Genomic DNA, 14,919 nt, shown 5'->3' with positions numbered 1-14,919 from the left:
AAAAAGAAAGAAAAAGATTTCTTATTTTTATTTTTTTAAATTATTTGGGGACCCCCCAAAATAATTTGGCGACCCCCCGAGGGGTCGCGACCCACGGGTTGAGAATCCCTGATTTAGAAGACATTTTCTAAATTTCAAAGTCAGGTCTCTAAATGGGTTAATGCCCCCCGACGATCACCCCCCCCCACCCCCTTCCCGCCGCCCCTCACTGGGGAGAATTCCGTGAGTAAAAACAGGGACGCGTCGGCCGTCAGAGAGAGAGAGCGAGAGGAGCTGAAGATGAAAGACAGCTGGAGGGAGTGTCCAGTACCGTACTGTACAGTCCGTCCAGTACAATCACCTGTAATGTAGCAGTTCTCCTTTAACATGTCAGCCACGGCCGCTCCGCCTGCTCCTTCCATCCAATTATCTCTCAGGTTGAGTCTCTGGATGGAAGTGTTGGTTACCAGGGGAACTGCCAGAGCTGTGGCGCCCTGCAGACAAGCACGCACGCACACACGCACACGCACGCACGCACACACACACACACACACACACACACACACACACACACACACACGCATGGACACACACGCACGGACGCATGCACGCACGCATATGCACGCACGCACACATATGCACGCACGCACGCACGCATATGCACGCACGCACGCATGCATATGCACGGTCACACGCATATGCACGCACGCACGCACGCACGCACGCCATGGTTATGATAGCTAAAACTAACTTTGAAAACTATATGTGAAACAAACAACGTTTTTATTAAAATCCAAACAAAGCTAAACTTATAGCTCCCCTATACTCTTTATTTATAACACTAACTAAAACTCTCTCAGCATTAGTTTTACAAAACAAATCACTCATTGGGCTAAAAACGGCCTTAGCCACAAATGTGACATCTTCACATTTGTGATGACAGCTATAAGGCCGTTTTTAGCCCACGGAGTGTTTTTGTGCAAAACTAATGCTTGGAATGGATTCAGCATCATGAAACCCCCTAGTTTGACATGTCATATGCTACATAAACTAATGCTTGGAATGGATTCAGCATCATGAAACCCCCCTAGTTTGACATGTCACATGCTACATAAACTAATGCTTGGAATGGATTCAGCATCATGAAACCCCCCTAGTTTGACACGTCACATGCTACATAAACTAATGCTTGGAATGGATTCAGCATCATGAAACCCCCCTAGTTTGACACGTCACATGCTACATAAACTAATGCTTGGAATGGATTCAGCATCATGAAACCCCCCTAGTTTGACATGTCACATGCTACATAAACTAATGCTTGGAATGGATTCAGCATCATGAAACCCCCCTAGTTTGACATGTCACATGCTACATAAACTAATGCTTGGAATGGATTCAGCATCATGAAACCCCCCTAGTTTGACACGTCACATGCTACATAAACTAATGCTTGGAATGGATTCAGCATCATGAAACCCCCCTAGTTTGACACGTCACATGCTACATAAACTAATGCTTGGAATGGATTCAGCATCATGAAACCCCCCTAGTTTGACATGTCACATGCTACATAAAGCATGATGAACTTTTTTCCCCCCCTTATAGGTTGTTAATGGTATGGTCACATATTATGCCAATTATTGTGAAAATGTGCATCCGGCAGCGTCTACATCCTGGGGACCCATACTCCCATACATCCGGCAGCGTCTACATCCTGGGGACCCATACTCAACATTTATAACATAAAACATTGGTGTACTCAACATGTCCAGGTCGGAGGGTTCATATTCTGGCTAGTGGACTATAACCGTTTTAGAAGAACAATAATAAGCCACACACGTGTTGTTTACTGTTATTTCAGAACTGCTAAGCTGGTTGGAAGCCCATCCGTGCCGCAGCACAGTTCACTACGTGTCTTGTATTAGCCGTTCTAAAATCCACGGTAAACCCATGGCCCCTTGAGGCTTATTTGCTCTAATATGCAATTCCTATATAACCACGAGTGGTCGTTGATTTGAGCTGCGAACAGTGAAAGCATATATTATTCCGTATATTATTCAGTATTTGGCTGAGGACCCCCATCTGAAAATATGTTGTTCCAGGGACCTCCCAGAAGCTAATATTTCAGTTCAAATCGTTGGCTCCGAAAGGATATATATATTCAAAGATTTGCGCCACATTTTCACGATTTTTCAAAAATAGCAGACCTACAAGCTCATAGCGCGGCACTCGGTGCCGCGCTATGAGCTTGTAGATCTGCTATTTTTCAACAGCTAAAGCATAACGTAATGCTTTGACAACAAAGTCATAGAAGCCTTTGTTTCTCTCACGGGCACATGAATGAAAAACAGGCATTTGACCATAATGGTTTGGTTCCCAAACTTTTTTGTGTCAAGGACCCCCAAATCATCATGTATTAGGCCACAGACCCCCCCATTTGAAAACATATGCCAGTGACCCCGATAAGGGAGGATTTTTTACGGCAGTGATTCCGAAACATATTCATTTCAAGGACCCCCCAGTTTCACACGCATTATGCTACGGACCCCCGATTTAATGGCATTTCTATCTCTGGGACCCCAATTTATATTGTAAAACCACTGTTAATTTAACTCAAATGGAACCAAATATTTGGTTCCATTTGTACACTCTCTGAGTTACAGACCCATAAGGGTCCATTTGGTTACAAATTATCATTTAGCTGGGGACCCCCTGGAACTCCCTCAAGTACCCCTGGGGGTCCCCGGACCCCACTTTGGGAACCACTGACTTAAGCCATTCTGGGCGGGAACCCCTTTTGGTGTTTTAAGTGTAATGTTTATACTTTAGCTTAGCTATTGAAAAAATAGCAGATCTACAAGCTCATAGCGCGGCACCGAGTGCCACGCTACGAGCTTGTAGGTCTGCTATTTTTGAAAAATTGTGAAAATGTAGTGCAAATCTTTGAATATATATTCTTTCAGAGCCAACGTTTTTAACTCAAATCTTTGCTTCTGGGGGGGGGGGGAGTCCCTGGAACAACATATTTTCAGATGGGGGTCGGCGGCCAAATACATATATAATCTTGGGGGTTCTTGACATGGAATAGTTTGAGAACGACATATAGAAACATGGGGTTTTTCAGAAAACTGTCAGGATTTAGAAGACATTTGTATAGAATGGTCCTCAGGTCTTGCCTTTACCTGGGGTCCGAGACCACGGTGCGTCATGGACAACTCTGTGTTCTTTGTGGAGCGCAGAAAGTAGGAGGCGGGAACCACTTGTAAAACCCTGCACGCCTCCGCGTAGCGGGACTGTCCTGTAGGGTCGTACGCCTCCTGCATATCTGTAAATGAAACATGACATTTTAACCCAATTTGACCTGAGATCAGATTCTAAAAATGTCTTCTACTGTACATCCTGACAGTTTTCTGAAAAAGCTATGTTTCTATGTCAGTCGTTCTTCGATTTTTCAAAAATAGCAGACCTACAGGCTCGTAGCGCGCCACTCGGTGGCGCGCTATGAGCTTGTAGATCTGCTATTTTTCAATAGCTAAAGCATAACATAATGCTAACACCAAAAGGGTGTTCCCGCCCAATATCAATTCCCAAGAGAGAGCGAGCGAGAAAAACAGGTTTTGGCGTTTTCCCTCAGACTCTCTATTCACGTTCCATTTGGAAATTCCCCTAAGGTTTATATAGTTCCATCGTTTCTGAGGAGCCTCATTCATACCAGATGGAGATGGTTTTCACTTCTGGCCAAAAAATGGAAAGCGTGATACAAAAGGCTGAGATGGAGTCATTAAGATGCAGGGCTCCACATGTGTGGGGGCGACAGTGCGTAGGCGTTTCTATTCTGTATCACATTTTCTGTTCCATCCTTTTTCACCAATCATTTGGAGACCCTGTAGACAGAAGGCGACGAAAAGCAGAGAGAGATGAAGAGAGAGAGAGAGAGAGAGAGAGAGAGAGAGAGAGAGAGAGAGAGAGAGAGAGAGAGAGAGAGAGAGAAGCAAGAGAGAGGAGGGACGGATCTGAAAACCCACCTCTTCAGACTCCACCATGGCCCGTAGCACTAGCCCCTTAGATAGCACTTTATGTAGACTTAGATAGTATTTTAAATATAGCACTTTATGTAGACTTAGATAGCACTTTATGTAGACTTAGATAGTATTTTAAATATAGCACTTTATGTAGACTTAGATAGTATTTTAAACAGACTTATAGCATGTTACGTAGACAGCACTAGAATTGCATTTTATGTAGTCATAGCACTTTATAGTACACATGTATAATATATAATATAGTATAGTATGTATAGTTTACATAGATACTCCACTGTTACGTTCTTAGTTTACGCATGTTTCATGATAACTACTTTTTATATATGTGATGTATCATGTATGCCATGCTTTTTGTTATTGCTTAATGTAAATCGCTCTGGATTAAGAGCGTCTGCTAAATGCCTACATTGTAAATTGTAAAATTGTATGGGCACTTTGGGAACGTGTGCAGGGGCACTTGGGCATCAGGGGGCCCTAAGAAACAAACACAAAAAAAAGAATCCCCCCACTAATGGAATAATAGACGTACGTCCGCCATCCAGCATTGCTTTGTTTTCATTCACGCAAAGTGCGTCAGGTGGCTCCACAAAACACTGGAATACACCAGGATTCATAGCGCGTCAGGTGGCTCCACAAAACACTGGAATACACCAGGATTCATAGCGCGTCAGGTGGCTCCACAAAACACTGGAATACACCAGGATTCATAGTGCGTCAGGTGGCTCCACAAAACACTGGAATACACCAGGATTCATAGCGCGTCAGGTGGCTCCACAAAACACTGGAATACACCAGGATTCATAGCGCGTCAGGTGGCTCCACAAAACACTGGAATACACCAGGATTCATAGCGCGTCAGGTGGCTCCACAAAACACTGGAATACACCAGGATTCATAGGGCGTCAGGTGGCTCCACAAAACACTGGAATACACCAGGATTCATAGCGCGTCAGGTGGCTCCACAAAACACTGGAATACACCAGGATTCATAGCGCGTCAGGTGGCTCCACAAAACACTGGAATACACCAGGATTCATAGCGCGTCAGGTGGCTCCACAAAACACTGGAATACACCAGGATTCATAGTGCGTCAGGTGGCTCCACAAAACACTGGAATACACCAGGATTCATAGCGCGTCAGGTGGCTCCACAAAACACTGGAATACACCAGGATTCTCTCACCCATTTTCTTACTATGTGGGGGGGGGGGGGGGGGAGGTGCCCTGCAGGGTCCTTCAGAGGTGCTAATCCAGCCCGGGAGGCAGAGAGAGTGAGGGGAGGGGGTAGCGATAAAAACTGAGAGACGTGCGTTTTCAAAAGCCGTGCTCCAGTTGGAACTGGATCAACTTTATTTACTCTCTTAACCCTTTAAGGGCTGACCAGATTTTATTTTACAAATGTCTTCTAAATCCTGACAGTTTTCTGATCTTTTCTATGTCAAGGACCCTAGACATTATATGAAATGGGGCCGCCGCCGACCCCCATCTGAAAATATGTTGTTCCAGCTATAGGGACCTCCCAGATACGAGCTACGAGCTTGTAGATCTGCTATTTTTCAAAAGTATAACATAATGCTTGAAAACACCAAAAGGGGTTCCCGCCCCTCCCGTCCAGAATGGGTTAACCAGGGGCTCTTGTGCAAGGTGATGCTGGAGGAGTTTGTAAAAATCACACCCATGTGAAGTGAGTGGTGCAACTCTGTGTGGGGGTGGGGGGCGGACGTTCCAGACCCACAGGAACGCACCCAGGGTGCCTGCCCGATTCCAGCGAGCCGCCCCGCGTCCGAAACGGTTGAGAAATGACAGTTACCGTGTGGGGGTCCCTCTACTGTACCCTCTACTGTACTGTACTGTCACTGTACTGTACTGGCACACCCGAAATCACCATATATACAGTTCATATGTGCGTGTGTGTTAGGTTGCGCACAGGTGGTGAAAAACAACCATGCTGTTTTCGTGCTCAGACACACCCAACATGTGCCACCCACACACATAGCTCCGTAAGGGAGTGGTTGCACCACTCAGAAAGCTGGGAGGTCTGTGCGGGGTGGACGAGGTCTGTGCGGGGTGGACGAAAGTGTTCGTGTCAAAAGCATGACTCACGTCACGTCGGTATGAGACATTTCTCTCTTGGCTGTAAAAAAAAAGAAAGAAAAGAAAACCCCACAGAGATGGGGTGCTGTGTGTGTGTGTGTGTGTGTGTGTGTGTGTGTGTGTGTGTGTGTGTGTGTGTGTGTTCCACGACCACTGGCGTAAAGTAGCTAAGTACATTTACTCAGTACTGTGCTTTTTTTACTTTAGTGGAGCATTTCAAATTGTCAGTACTTTTACATCTACTCCACTACATCTCAGTGGCAAATACTGCCTCTGATGAACACCGCAAGGTCGAAACGATAGTCGTTTTTTTTGTATATTCGCACCTAATAAACGGCTTAAATGTCTGCGCTGCAGTGTCCTCTCCTACTGAGGCAAATATTGTACTTTTACTCCACTACATTTATCTGAAAACTTTAGTTACTAGTTAATTTGCAGATTTTGATTATTATTACTAAACATACCACTTCAGCCCTAAATACATTTCTGCCATTTGAAAATAGCCAATCTACTATTATGTGCTATATTCTAAATATTTGTATACATTTGAAAACTTGAAATGAGACATTCTGCATTCTACTTTAGGTACTTTAAAGTAAAAGAATATGCCGATACTTGTACTTTTACGCAAGTATACATTTTGAATTCCGGACTTGTAACAGACTATAGTTCCACATTGCAGTTGACACTTTTACTTAAAGGGGAATACCACTCATTTTCAACATTTTACCATGTCATTAATATACCTTAGAGGTAATATACCTTAAAAGTCCCCCCCATTCTGTGTTTCCTAGAAAAATCATTGACAAAAAAATCATTAACATGGTGAATCACATCTTGATGACATCATCAAGATGTGTTTCACCATGATTTTTTTCAGACCTCCAGTTCTAGGAAACACAGAATAGGGGAACTTTTTTATTATTTCTACACGACAGCTCGAAGGTATATTAATGACATAGTAAAATGTTGAAAATGAGTGGAATGCCCCTTTAAGTAAAACAATTGGGTACTTTTTTTCCCCCACCACAAGCCCTTCCACGACTCCCGTCCTCCATTTTTTTTCATTATCGCCTCTCGTCCCACCTTCCAGCTCCAGGTCGGTGTCATAGTCCTGGTCGTCTGCGCTGACACACTCCAGCTCCTCTCCCTCTTCACCGCTCACTCCTTCCTCCTCCTCCTCCTCCTCTTCCCTCTCTGCCTTCCCTCTCTCGGGCCTGTCAAGCACCTCCTCCTCCTCCTCTGCAGGGCTCGCGCGCCGGGCTGGCGGCCCACGCGGGTCGACCCCTGCGCGGGAACCTGTCCACTGGAGGAAGAGAGGAGAGAAGAGAATAAGGCTTCAGGACAAAATTTGGTCATAGCTATAGCTGTTATTTATTTATTAACCCATTTTGGGGGCGGGAACCCCTTTTGGTGTTTTAAGCATTCTGTTCTACTTCAGCTATTGAAAAATAGCAGATCTACAAGCTCATAGACCTTCAAGCTATTTTCAGACGGGGGTCGGCGGCCAATTACATATATTTTTGGGGGTGCTTGATATGAAAATGTTTGAGAACGACATGGGTTTTTCAGAAAACTGTCAGGATTTAGAAGACATTTGTAGAATCGGTCTCGGTCGAATTGGGTTAATTTGCTCCCAATTTCAGTCATCGCCAACTCCCCCCCATGCATGTGCACTATGCTGTGTCCCGTCAGGGTCAAACCGTTCTAATCGCTGCCCCTTTCACTATGCTGTGTCCCCCCAAATTGACACTAATCAGCCCGTGGACCCACATTAGAACACATATGCCAGGGACCCCCCCATAAGAGAAGGTTTTTACAGCTCTAGCAGTGATTCTCAACTTGTTTAATTTCAAGGACCCCCAGTTTGACATGCATTAGTCTACGGACCCCCATTTGATGGCATTTCTATCTCGGGGAACCCAATTAATATTGTAAAGTCAATGTTAATTTAACTCTGAGAGTGTACAAAATGGAACCAAATGGACCCGTTAGGGTCCATTTGGTTCCATTTGTACACTCTGAGTTACAGACCCATAAGAGTCCATTTGGTTCCAAACTATTATTAAGCTGGGTACCCCCTGGAACTCCCTCAAGGACCCCTGGGGGTCCCCGAACACCACTTTGGGAACCACTGACATAGGAACCCCTGCAATGCATGCAGTATTTCTCTTCCCAATCTCCCCCGAGTCACACATTCCTGTTTAACCCATTTCGACCTGACGACGATTCTACACATGTCTTCTAAATCCTGACAGTTTTCTGAAAACATATGTTTCAATGTCAGTGGTGCTCACTATTAAACGTATGTTTCAATGTCAGTGGTGCTCACTATTTAACGTATGTTTCAATGTCAGTGGTGCTCACTATTAAACGTATGTTTCAATGTCAGTGGTGCTCACTATTTAACATATGTTTCAATGTCAGTGGTGCTCACTATTAAACGTATGTTTCAATGTCAGTGGTGCTCACTATTTAACGTATGTTTCAATGTCAGTGGTGCTCACTATTTAACGTATGTTTCAATGTCAGTGGTGCTCACTATTAAACGTATGTTTCTATGTCAGTGGTGCTCAACCTTTTTCATGTCAAGGAGCCCCTGAATTATCTGTATTTGGCTGCGAAACCCCATCTGAAATTATGTTGTTCCAGGGACCCCCCCAGAAGTAAAGATACGAGTTAAAAACGTTCGCTCTGAAAGAATATATATATATATATATATATATATATATTCAAAGATTTGCGCCACATCTTCACGATTTAAGAAAAAAAATAGCAGACCTACAAGCTCACGCTATGAGCTTGTAGATCTGCTATTTTCAATAGCTAAAGTATAACATAATGCTTAAAACTCCAAAAGGGGTTCCCGCCCCAAAATGGGTTTTAACTGACTACACAGAAGTGCAATTAGAACAGACTTTCAAGGTGAGGCTCAAAGTAGCCTTGCTGCGTGTCTAATGAATGCACAGGAGAACAGAGGGGTCAAAGGTCTGATCCATAAAATGAAAATAGTCAGTCTGTTTAGTCTTTGGTCTGTGCTGGTGCATTTAGCCTCAAGCAAGGAAAGTGCGGCCGTGCGCATAGAATCGTGGTTAAAAGCCACTTTTCTAAAGCTGTGAGTCCCTGCGTGCCTAGCCACAATTTGCAACTCTAGATTTTGTTTTATAATGGGATGAATCTAGAGTTGCAATACCCTCCATTGACTCCCCACTCTTCCAATTTGCGTTTGCGATCTGCTTGTAGTAAACAACGTTAAACTCACCAACATTGCAGCTCTAGGCCAAGCTTGAATTATCCTCTTTCAATCTGCCGAACTTTTGTTTCATAAAAATCCACCGTAGACATGTTATGAGCTACTTTCTGTCAAGACATCCTCTGCAAGTGATTCTTTTTCTAAGTGTTGGAGTTTGGAAGCACTCGTTTTTGTTAACGGGTCGCGCTGCTGCCTCCTGCATTATGTGCAAATTCGAAACAGGTGGTACGCAGGGCCGTTCAGTGACATACGACGAGTGCTTCCAAACTCCAGCACTTAGAAAAAGAATCACCTGCACAGAATTTCTTGACAGAAAGTAGCTCATAACATGTCTACGGTGGATTGTTATGAAAAACGAGCTTGGCAGATTGAAAGAGGATCATTCAAGCTTGGACTACAGCTGCAATGTTGGTGAGTTTAACTTTGTTTAAGACAAGCAGATCACAAACCAAATTGGATGAGTGGGGAGTCAATGGAGGGTATTGCAACTCTAGATTCATCCTATTGTAAAAAAATCTAGAGTTGCAAATTGCGGCTACTGCGTGCCTTGCCTCTTGACATGCATTCCTCTTCCGTCTTTGTACACATCATCATCTGTGTTCATTTACCTAGGAGTTGAATTTACATTGAGGATGTTACCGTGTAGACAGTGTCTTACGAAAGGAGAGAGATTTGTTAAAGGTTAGGTACTTCACTGTATGGTGTAAATGGTAAATGGTGCATTTATATAGCAGCGCGTTAACAAAAGTGCTACATAGATTGTGCATCCATCCATTCACCCATTCACATTCACACACATTCATATAACCGATGGCAGAAGAAACCATGCAAGGCACCAACCTGCACATCGGGAGCAATTCGGGGTTCAGTGTCTTGCTCAAGGACACTTCGACACTAACTCTGGGGGAGCCCACAGGGTTCGAACTGGGAACCTTGCGGTTCACGCACGCACGCACGCACGCACGCACACACGCACACACGCACACACACACACACACACACACACACACACACACACACACACACACACACAGAAAGAACTGCCTACCTGGTTGTCCACTCTGCTCCCAGGTGTGCTTGGGGGTCTGCTCATGTCTCTCCCTCCCAGCAGCTCCTTCTCACCCTGCGTCTCAGCGTCATCCTCCAGCACTGAAGGCAACAGGCACTCCTTGGCCAGCTTCTTCCCATGAAGGACCATAGCTTCAGCGCTGTAGTGTGGACTCAACTTGAGAAGGGTGTTTTGCTACAGTAGGTTGACTTTTGTAAGATTCAGTACGTGTGTGTGTGTGCGTGTGCTGGGTGAAATCAGTGCACTGCACTTTGCCACAACCAATCTTGCTTTGTGGGAGGGTCAAACTTGTAAAAATGTTAACTGGCAATCGAATTGGCTTATTGGAGAGGCAGCTGCCTCACTTCCTGGTGCCCAAGAGCCAATAGGATCCGTATGGGGTTCGGTTGACTCTGTGTTGACACGTTACCATGGCACTGAGCTGAGTCTGTGTTTCTAGGTGACTGAAACTCAAACTTTTCCATGTCATGGACTCCCAAATGAACCTGTATTTGGCCACAGAGCCCCCATTTGAAAATATGCTGTGCCATGAATCCCCATACAAGATTTGTGCTGTAAATAATGTTTCAAAATTGTTTTTTTTAATATATTTTTTTAATATATCTTTTGAAACTAGCCTGTGCAGTAGGTACAGTTGAAGTGATTAAAATGATTTTGGTGCAATATTAACTCATTTATCCTGGGACCCCCTGGAGCCCCTTCAAGGGTCCCTGGGGGGTCTCCAGGCCACATTTGAGAACCACTTCCTTCAGGACGAGCACTTACAACAATAAGCACAACAAGCTGTTATTGGGTTTCTCTTGAAATATATTCATAAACAAACCAAATAAAAAATAAGTACCATCAGTATAGGCCTACTTACAGTGCAACCAGATCTTATTTTACTGATGTTTAGGACATGGGTTCCCAAAGTGGGGTCCGGGGACCCCTAGGGGTACCTAGCTCAATTAGAGATAGTTAGGAATTACAAAATGGACCCTTATGGGTCTGTAACTCAGAGAGTGTACAAATGGAACCAAATGGACCCGTTCAGAATTAAATTAACAGTGGTTTTACAATATAAATTGGGGTACCAGAGATAGAAATGCCATTAAATCGGGGGTCCGTAGCCTAATGCGTGTGAAACTGGGGGGTCCATGAAATGTTTCAGAATCACTGCTATAGCCGTAAAAATCCTCCCTTATCGGGGTCACTGGCAAATGGGGGGTCCGTGGCCTAATAAATGTTGATTTGGGGGTCCTTGACACGAAAAGGTTTGGGAACCACTGGTTTAGGACACAAGAAAGACTTTCCTGTTTGTTTTTTTATGTGTGTAACATGTGTTTTATATTCTAGTCATGACGCCATGTTCATGACCAACATTTGTCGTGAAGATATTGTGGTCTCACAGTCTCACTTCCATCCTGGACTACATGTTGTCTCAATAACAGTGTTTCCACACTTGAGCAGACAGGCGCGGCCGTTTTCCGCTGTCTGCCGGCGTCTTTTCTGCGTTTTTAGACAGCTGATGGGTGGAAATAGAAGCTCCACGCACGCGGCAATAAGCGTTTACGGGAATCTGGCCATCACGGCATTCAGCTACTGTTATCTACTACAAATACTATTAAGATTGAGTGACTGCAGTTTCTTTCAGTGGTAAAATGTCAAACTAATTGATTTAACCCTGTAAGACCCGGATGTATTTGTACTTGCACATTTAAAAAAAAAAAACCTTTCAGATGGTCTTGTAGGAGTACTTTGGAGAGGTAAATATAATGTTTTTATGCAAATGTTGCCATATAGCAACGTTGGGTCCATCACATAGCAACATTTCCTATAGGCCATTTTTATGGACAAGTAAGACGCGCAAACGCGGGAAGCGAACGCAGCTCGTAAATTGCAATAACAACAATTAGAATACATTTTTTTTTAGTGTGTGTATGTGTGCGTGCGTGCGTGTTTCTTTTTTAGGTTTTTTTTTAAAAAGTTTTTTGTTTAAGTTTTTTTTTAAGTTAAGTTTTTTTTTAAGTTAAGTTTTTTGTGTGTGTGCGTTAGTTAAGTTTTTTTTTAAGTTAAGTTTTTTTTTAAGTTAAGTTTTTTGTGTGTGTGCGTTTTTCCTTTTTAAGTTTTTTTTTTAAGTTACGTTTTTTTTTAAGTTAAGTTTTTTTTTAAATTAAGTTTTTTTTTAAGTTAAGTTTTTTGTGTGTGTGTGCGTGCGTGCGTGTGTGTGTGTGCGTGCATGTGTGTGTGTGTGTTTTTGTGTGTGATACAGCTGCGCCCTCTGGTGGTGGGCGGGTGGTGTTACAGCGTGACACACACACACACACACACAGACACACACACACACACACACACACAGACGTGATCTGCTGGGTCTCATAGTAAATGCTCACTGCGTTCGCAATAACATGGCGAATGTGTAATTACTTCACTAAAACAACTTAAGGATTCATTTATATGGTTTATTATTTGGCCTCAGATCAATTATGAATAATATTTGGCCAAAAGAAATTAATACATTTTGACAGGAAAATAAATGATTTAAAAAAAAAATCAAAACCATATAGCGAAGTATATATTTTTTTGTATCTATAGAATAATCACTCTAAACAAAAATGATCAATAGTTTCAGCCCTATACAGTACACAATTCAACAACAAAAACATCAGCAGATACCCCTTTTATTTCATGTAAATGCTTATTTTTATTGGTAAGTAAATGCAAAGTCCTTGCATATGCATTAACATGGAATATGCTCGATCCGTTACACACATACAAAGATCCTTGTAGCAGAGGCTGATCCGTTACACACATACAAAGATCCTTGTAGCAGAGGCTGATCCGTTACACACATACAAAGATCCTTGTAGCAGAGGCTGATCCGTTACACACATACAAAGATCCTTGCAGCAGAGGCTGTTCATTATAGCAGCAGCAGCAGCGACACAACAGACAGAGAAACACAAACAAAACAAAACCCCAAATCCCAACCCCGTTTTGCTATCGAGGCCTCTTTAAAAACCACTTAAGTCCTGATCTGTTAGTTAGTTAGTGTGTCTAGTGAGTCTTTGGTCTCACTGTGAAAACAGCCGATCTACAAGCCCACAATAACAAGTCGCATCGCTTGTAGATGTGCTTTTTTCCCCACTATACGTGACAATGGCGTATGTTCGGGGGGGTATCATTTATTAAGCAGGCTATTTTTTGTAGAATGTTGGCCTATATTTATTCATGGCTACGTGGTGAAAGCCTGGACACACATACATTACAATACAGTCTAACTGAATAGGCCTATCTCACAGCATTTCCCCGCCCCCTTTTAGAGCTAGTGGTGTTCTTTTTTTTCTGGTCCATACATAGGCTTCCATGTTAAAAGAGGTATTTTCACAAGCCACAAACTACCGTTTTGTAAAGGTAAGATTTATTCTACTTATTTGAGTTGTTATACCATTGTGTTTTCTTCATATTATTATCGGTCTTTGACATTTTAACATTAGGAAATGTACTTAGATTCTCCAGAGAAAAAAAGTGTAAATGCCTCATGTTAAATGACACCACTATCTACCGGAAGTGGGCGTGGAAAGCGGGCTGTGAGATAGGCCTATAATGGCACAACAGTGCTGGAAAATAAACGTGACACACAAAAACACCATGCATCAAGTCATTGCTGCTGTTTATTTGAGATACACCATAGAATAGGCCGTCTTTGTTCTATTATATCAAGCAAAAACAAAAAAAAAGAGAGACATAATACCCATATAATCAAAATACATTCTTAGAAAAAGTTGAAGTGGTACTCTTTTTTTATATACTTTGAATATATATCTATATGTATATATACAGTATATATATGTATAAGATATATACTGTATAAGAAGCTGTATCTTGATCTTATCTTCGTCATGCCACACAGTTTACATCACAGAGTTATATCGACAGCTCTTTGATTCAATTCAGAAAAACCTGTGCAAACAAATGATTTTGGCGGAAAACATTCACCCAGAAAGGAATTACAATGGGGGTCAGTCAATGGGAATCACCCATTTCTCCCCCCAGTGACATATTTCTCTGCATTGAGAATGCATTACTGTTTCATCGTATACCGAAAGAAGAAAAAACCCAAAAATAAACGACACTGAAGCTATAAAGAAGAAAGCTGTAGGAGAGTTGGATTTGATAAAACTATCCGTGATCTAATAACTAACTTGAACTGAACGGAACCAACACATATTTGTCCTTGCATGTATCTACATGGCAGTGCTGCTGACTTGTCGGAGCTACTGCAAAAAACCCAAGCCCACCAAACTCATTCGGTGGCCTCTTTGCCTCCCGTTTTACGAGACAATGGAAGTGGTTCAACACCGAAAGCAACGTGTGCAAAAGTATTCCTGTCATTGAAGTATGCCATCTGAAGGTTTATAATATACTGTATGCAGACTGAGTAGGCTTATTGTACTGTGTAGCGTTAAGGTTACCGTGTGCATGATTCATTGTGCAAAG

The 14,919-nt window shown here is 42.9% G+C and overlaps 1 protein-coding gene across 1 annotated transcript in view; it reads right to left on the bottom strand.

Annotated features, from left to right (window-relative positions):
• lrrc74b (leucine rich repeat containing 74B) overlaps positions 1–10,610 on the bottom strand; it is a 42,489-nt gene extending 31,879 nt beyond the window's left edge. The window contains exons 1-4 of the mRNA XM_079517155.1: positions 10,420–10,610; positions 7,205–7,424; positions 3,165–3,307; positions 341–473 (exon numbers count right to left, since the gene is read on the bottom strand). Of these exons, the coding sequence (XP_079373281.1) occupies positions 341–473; positions 3,165–3,307; positions 7,205–7,424; positions 10,420–10,569 (646 nt within the window). The 5' untranslated portion in view covers positions 10,570–10,610. The remainder of the gene's footprint in view (positions 1–340; positions 474–3,164; positions 3,308–7,204; positions 7,425–10,419) is intronic.
• Between the last annotated feature and the right edge of the window lie 4,309 nt (positions 10,611–14,919).

This window comes from Electrona antarctica, assembly GCF_951216825.1.
Source record: "Electrona antarctica genome assembly, chromosome: 12".
NCBI lineage: Eukaryota > Metazoa > Chordata > Actinopteri > Myctophiformes > Myctophidae > Electrona > Electrona antarctica.
The sequence above is the reverse complement of the archived record's forward strand: the minus strand, read 5'-3'. Positions and strand labels throughout refer to the sequence as shown.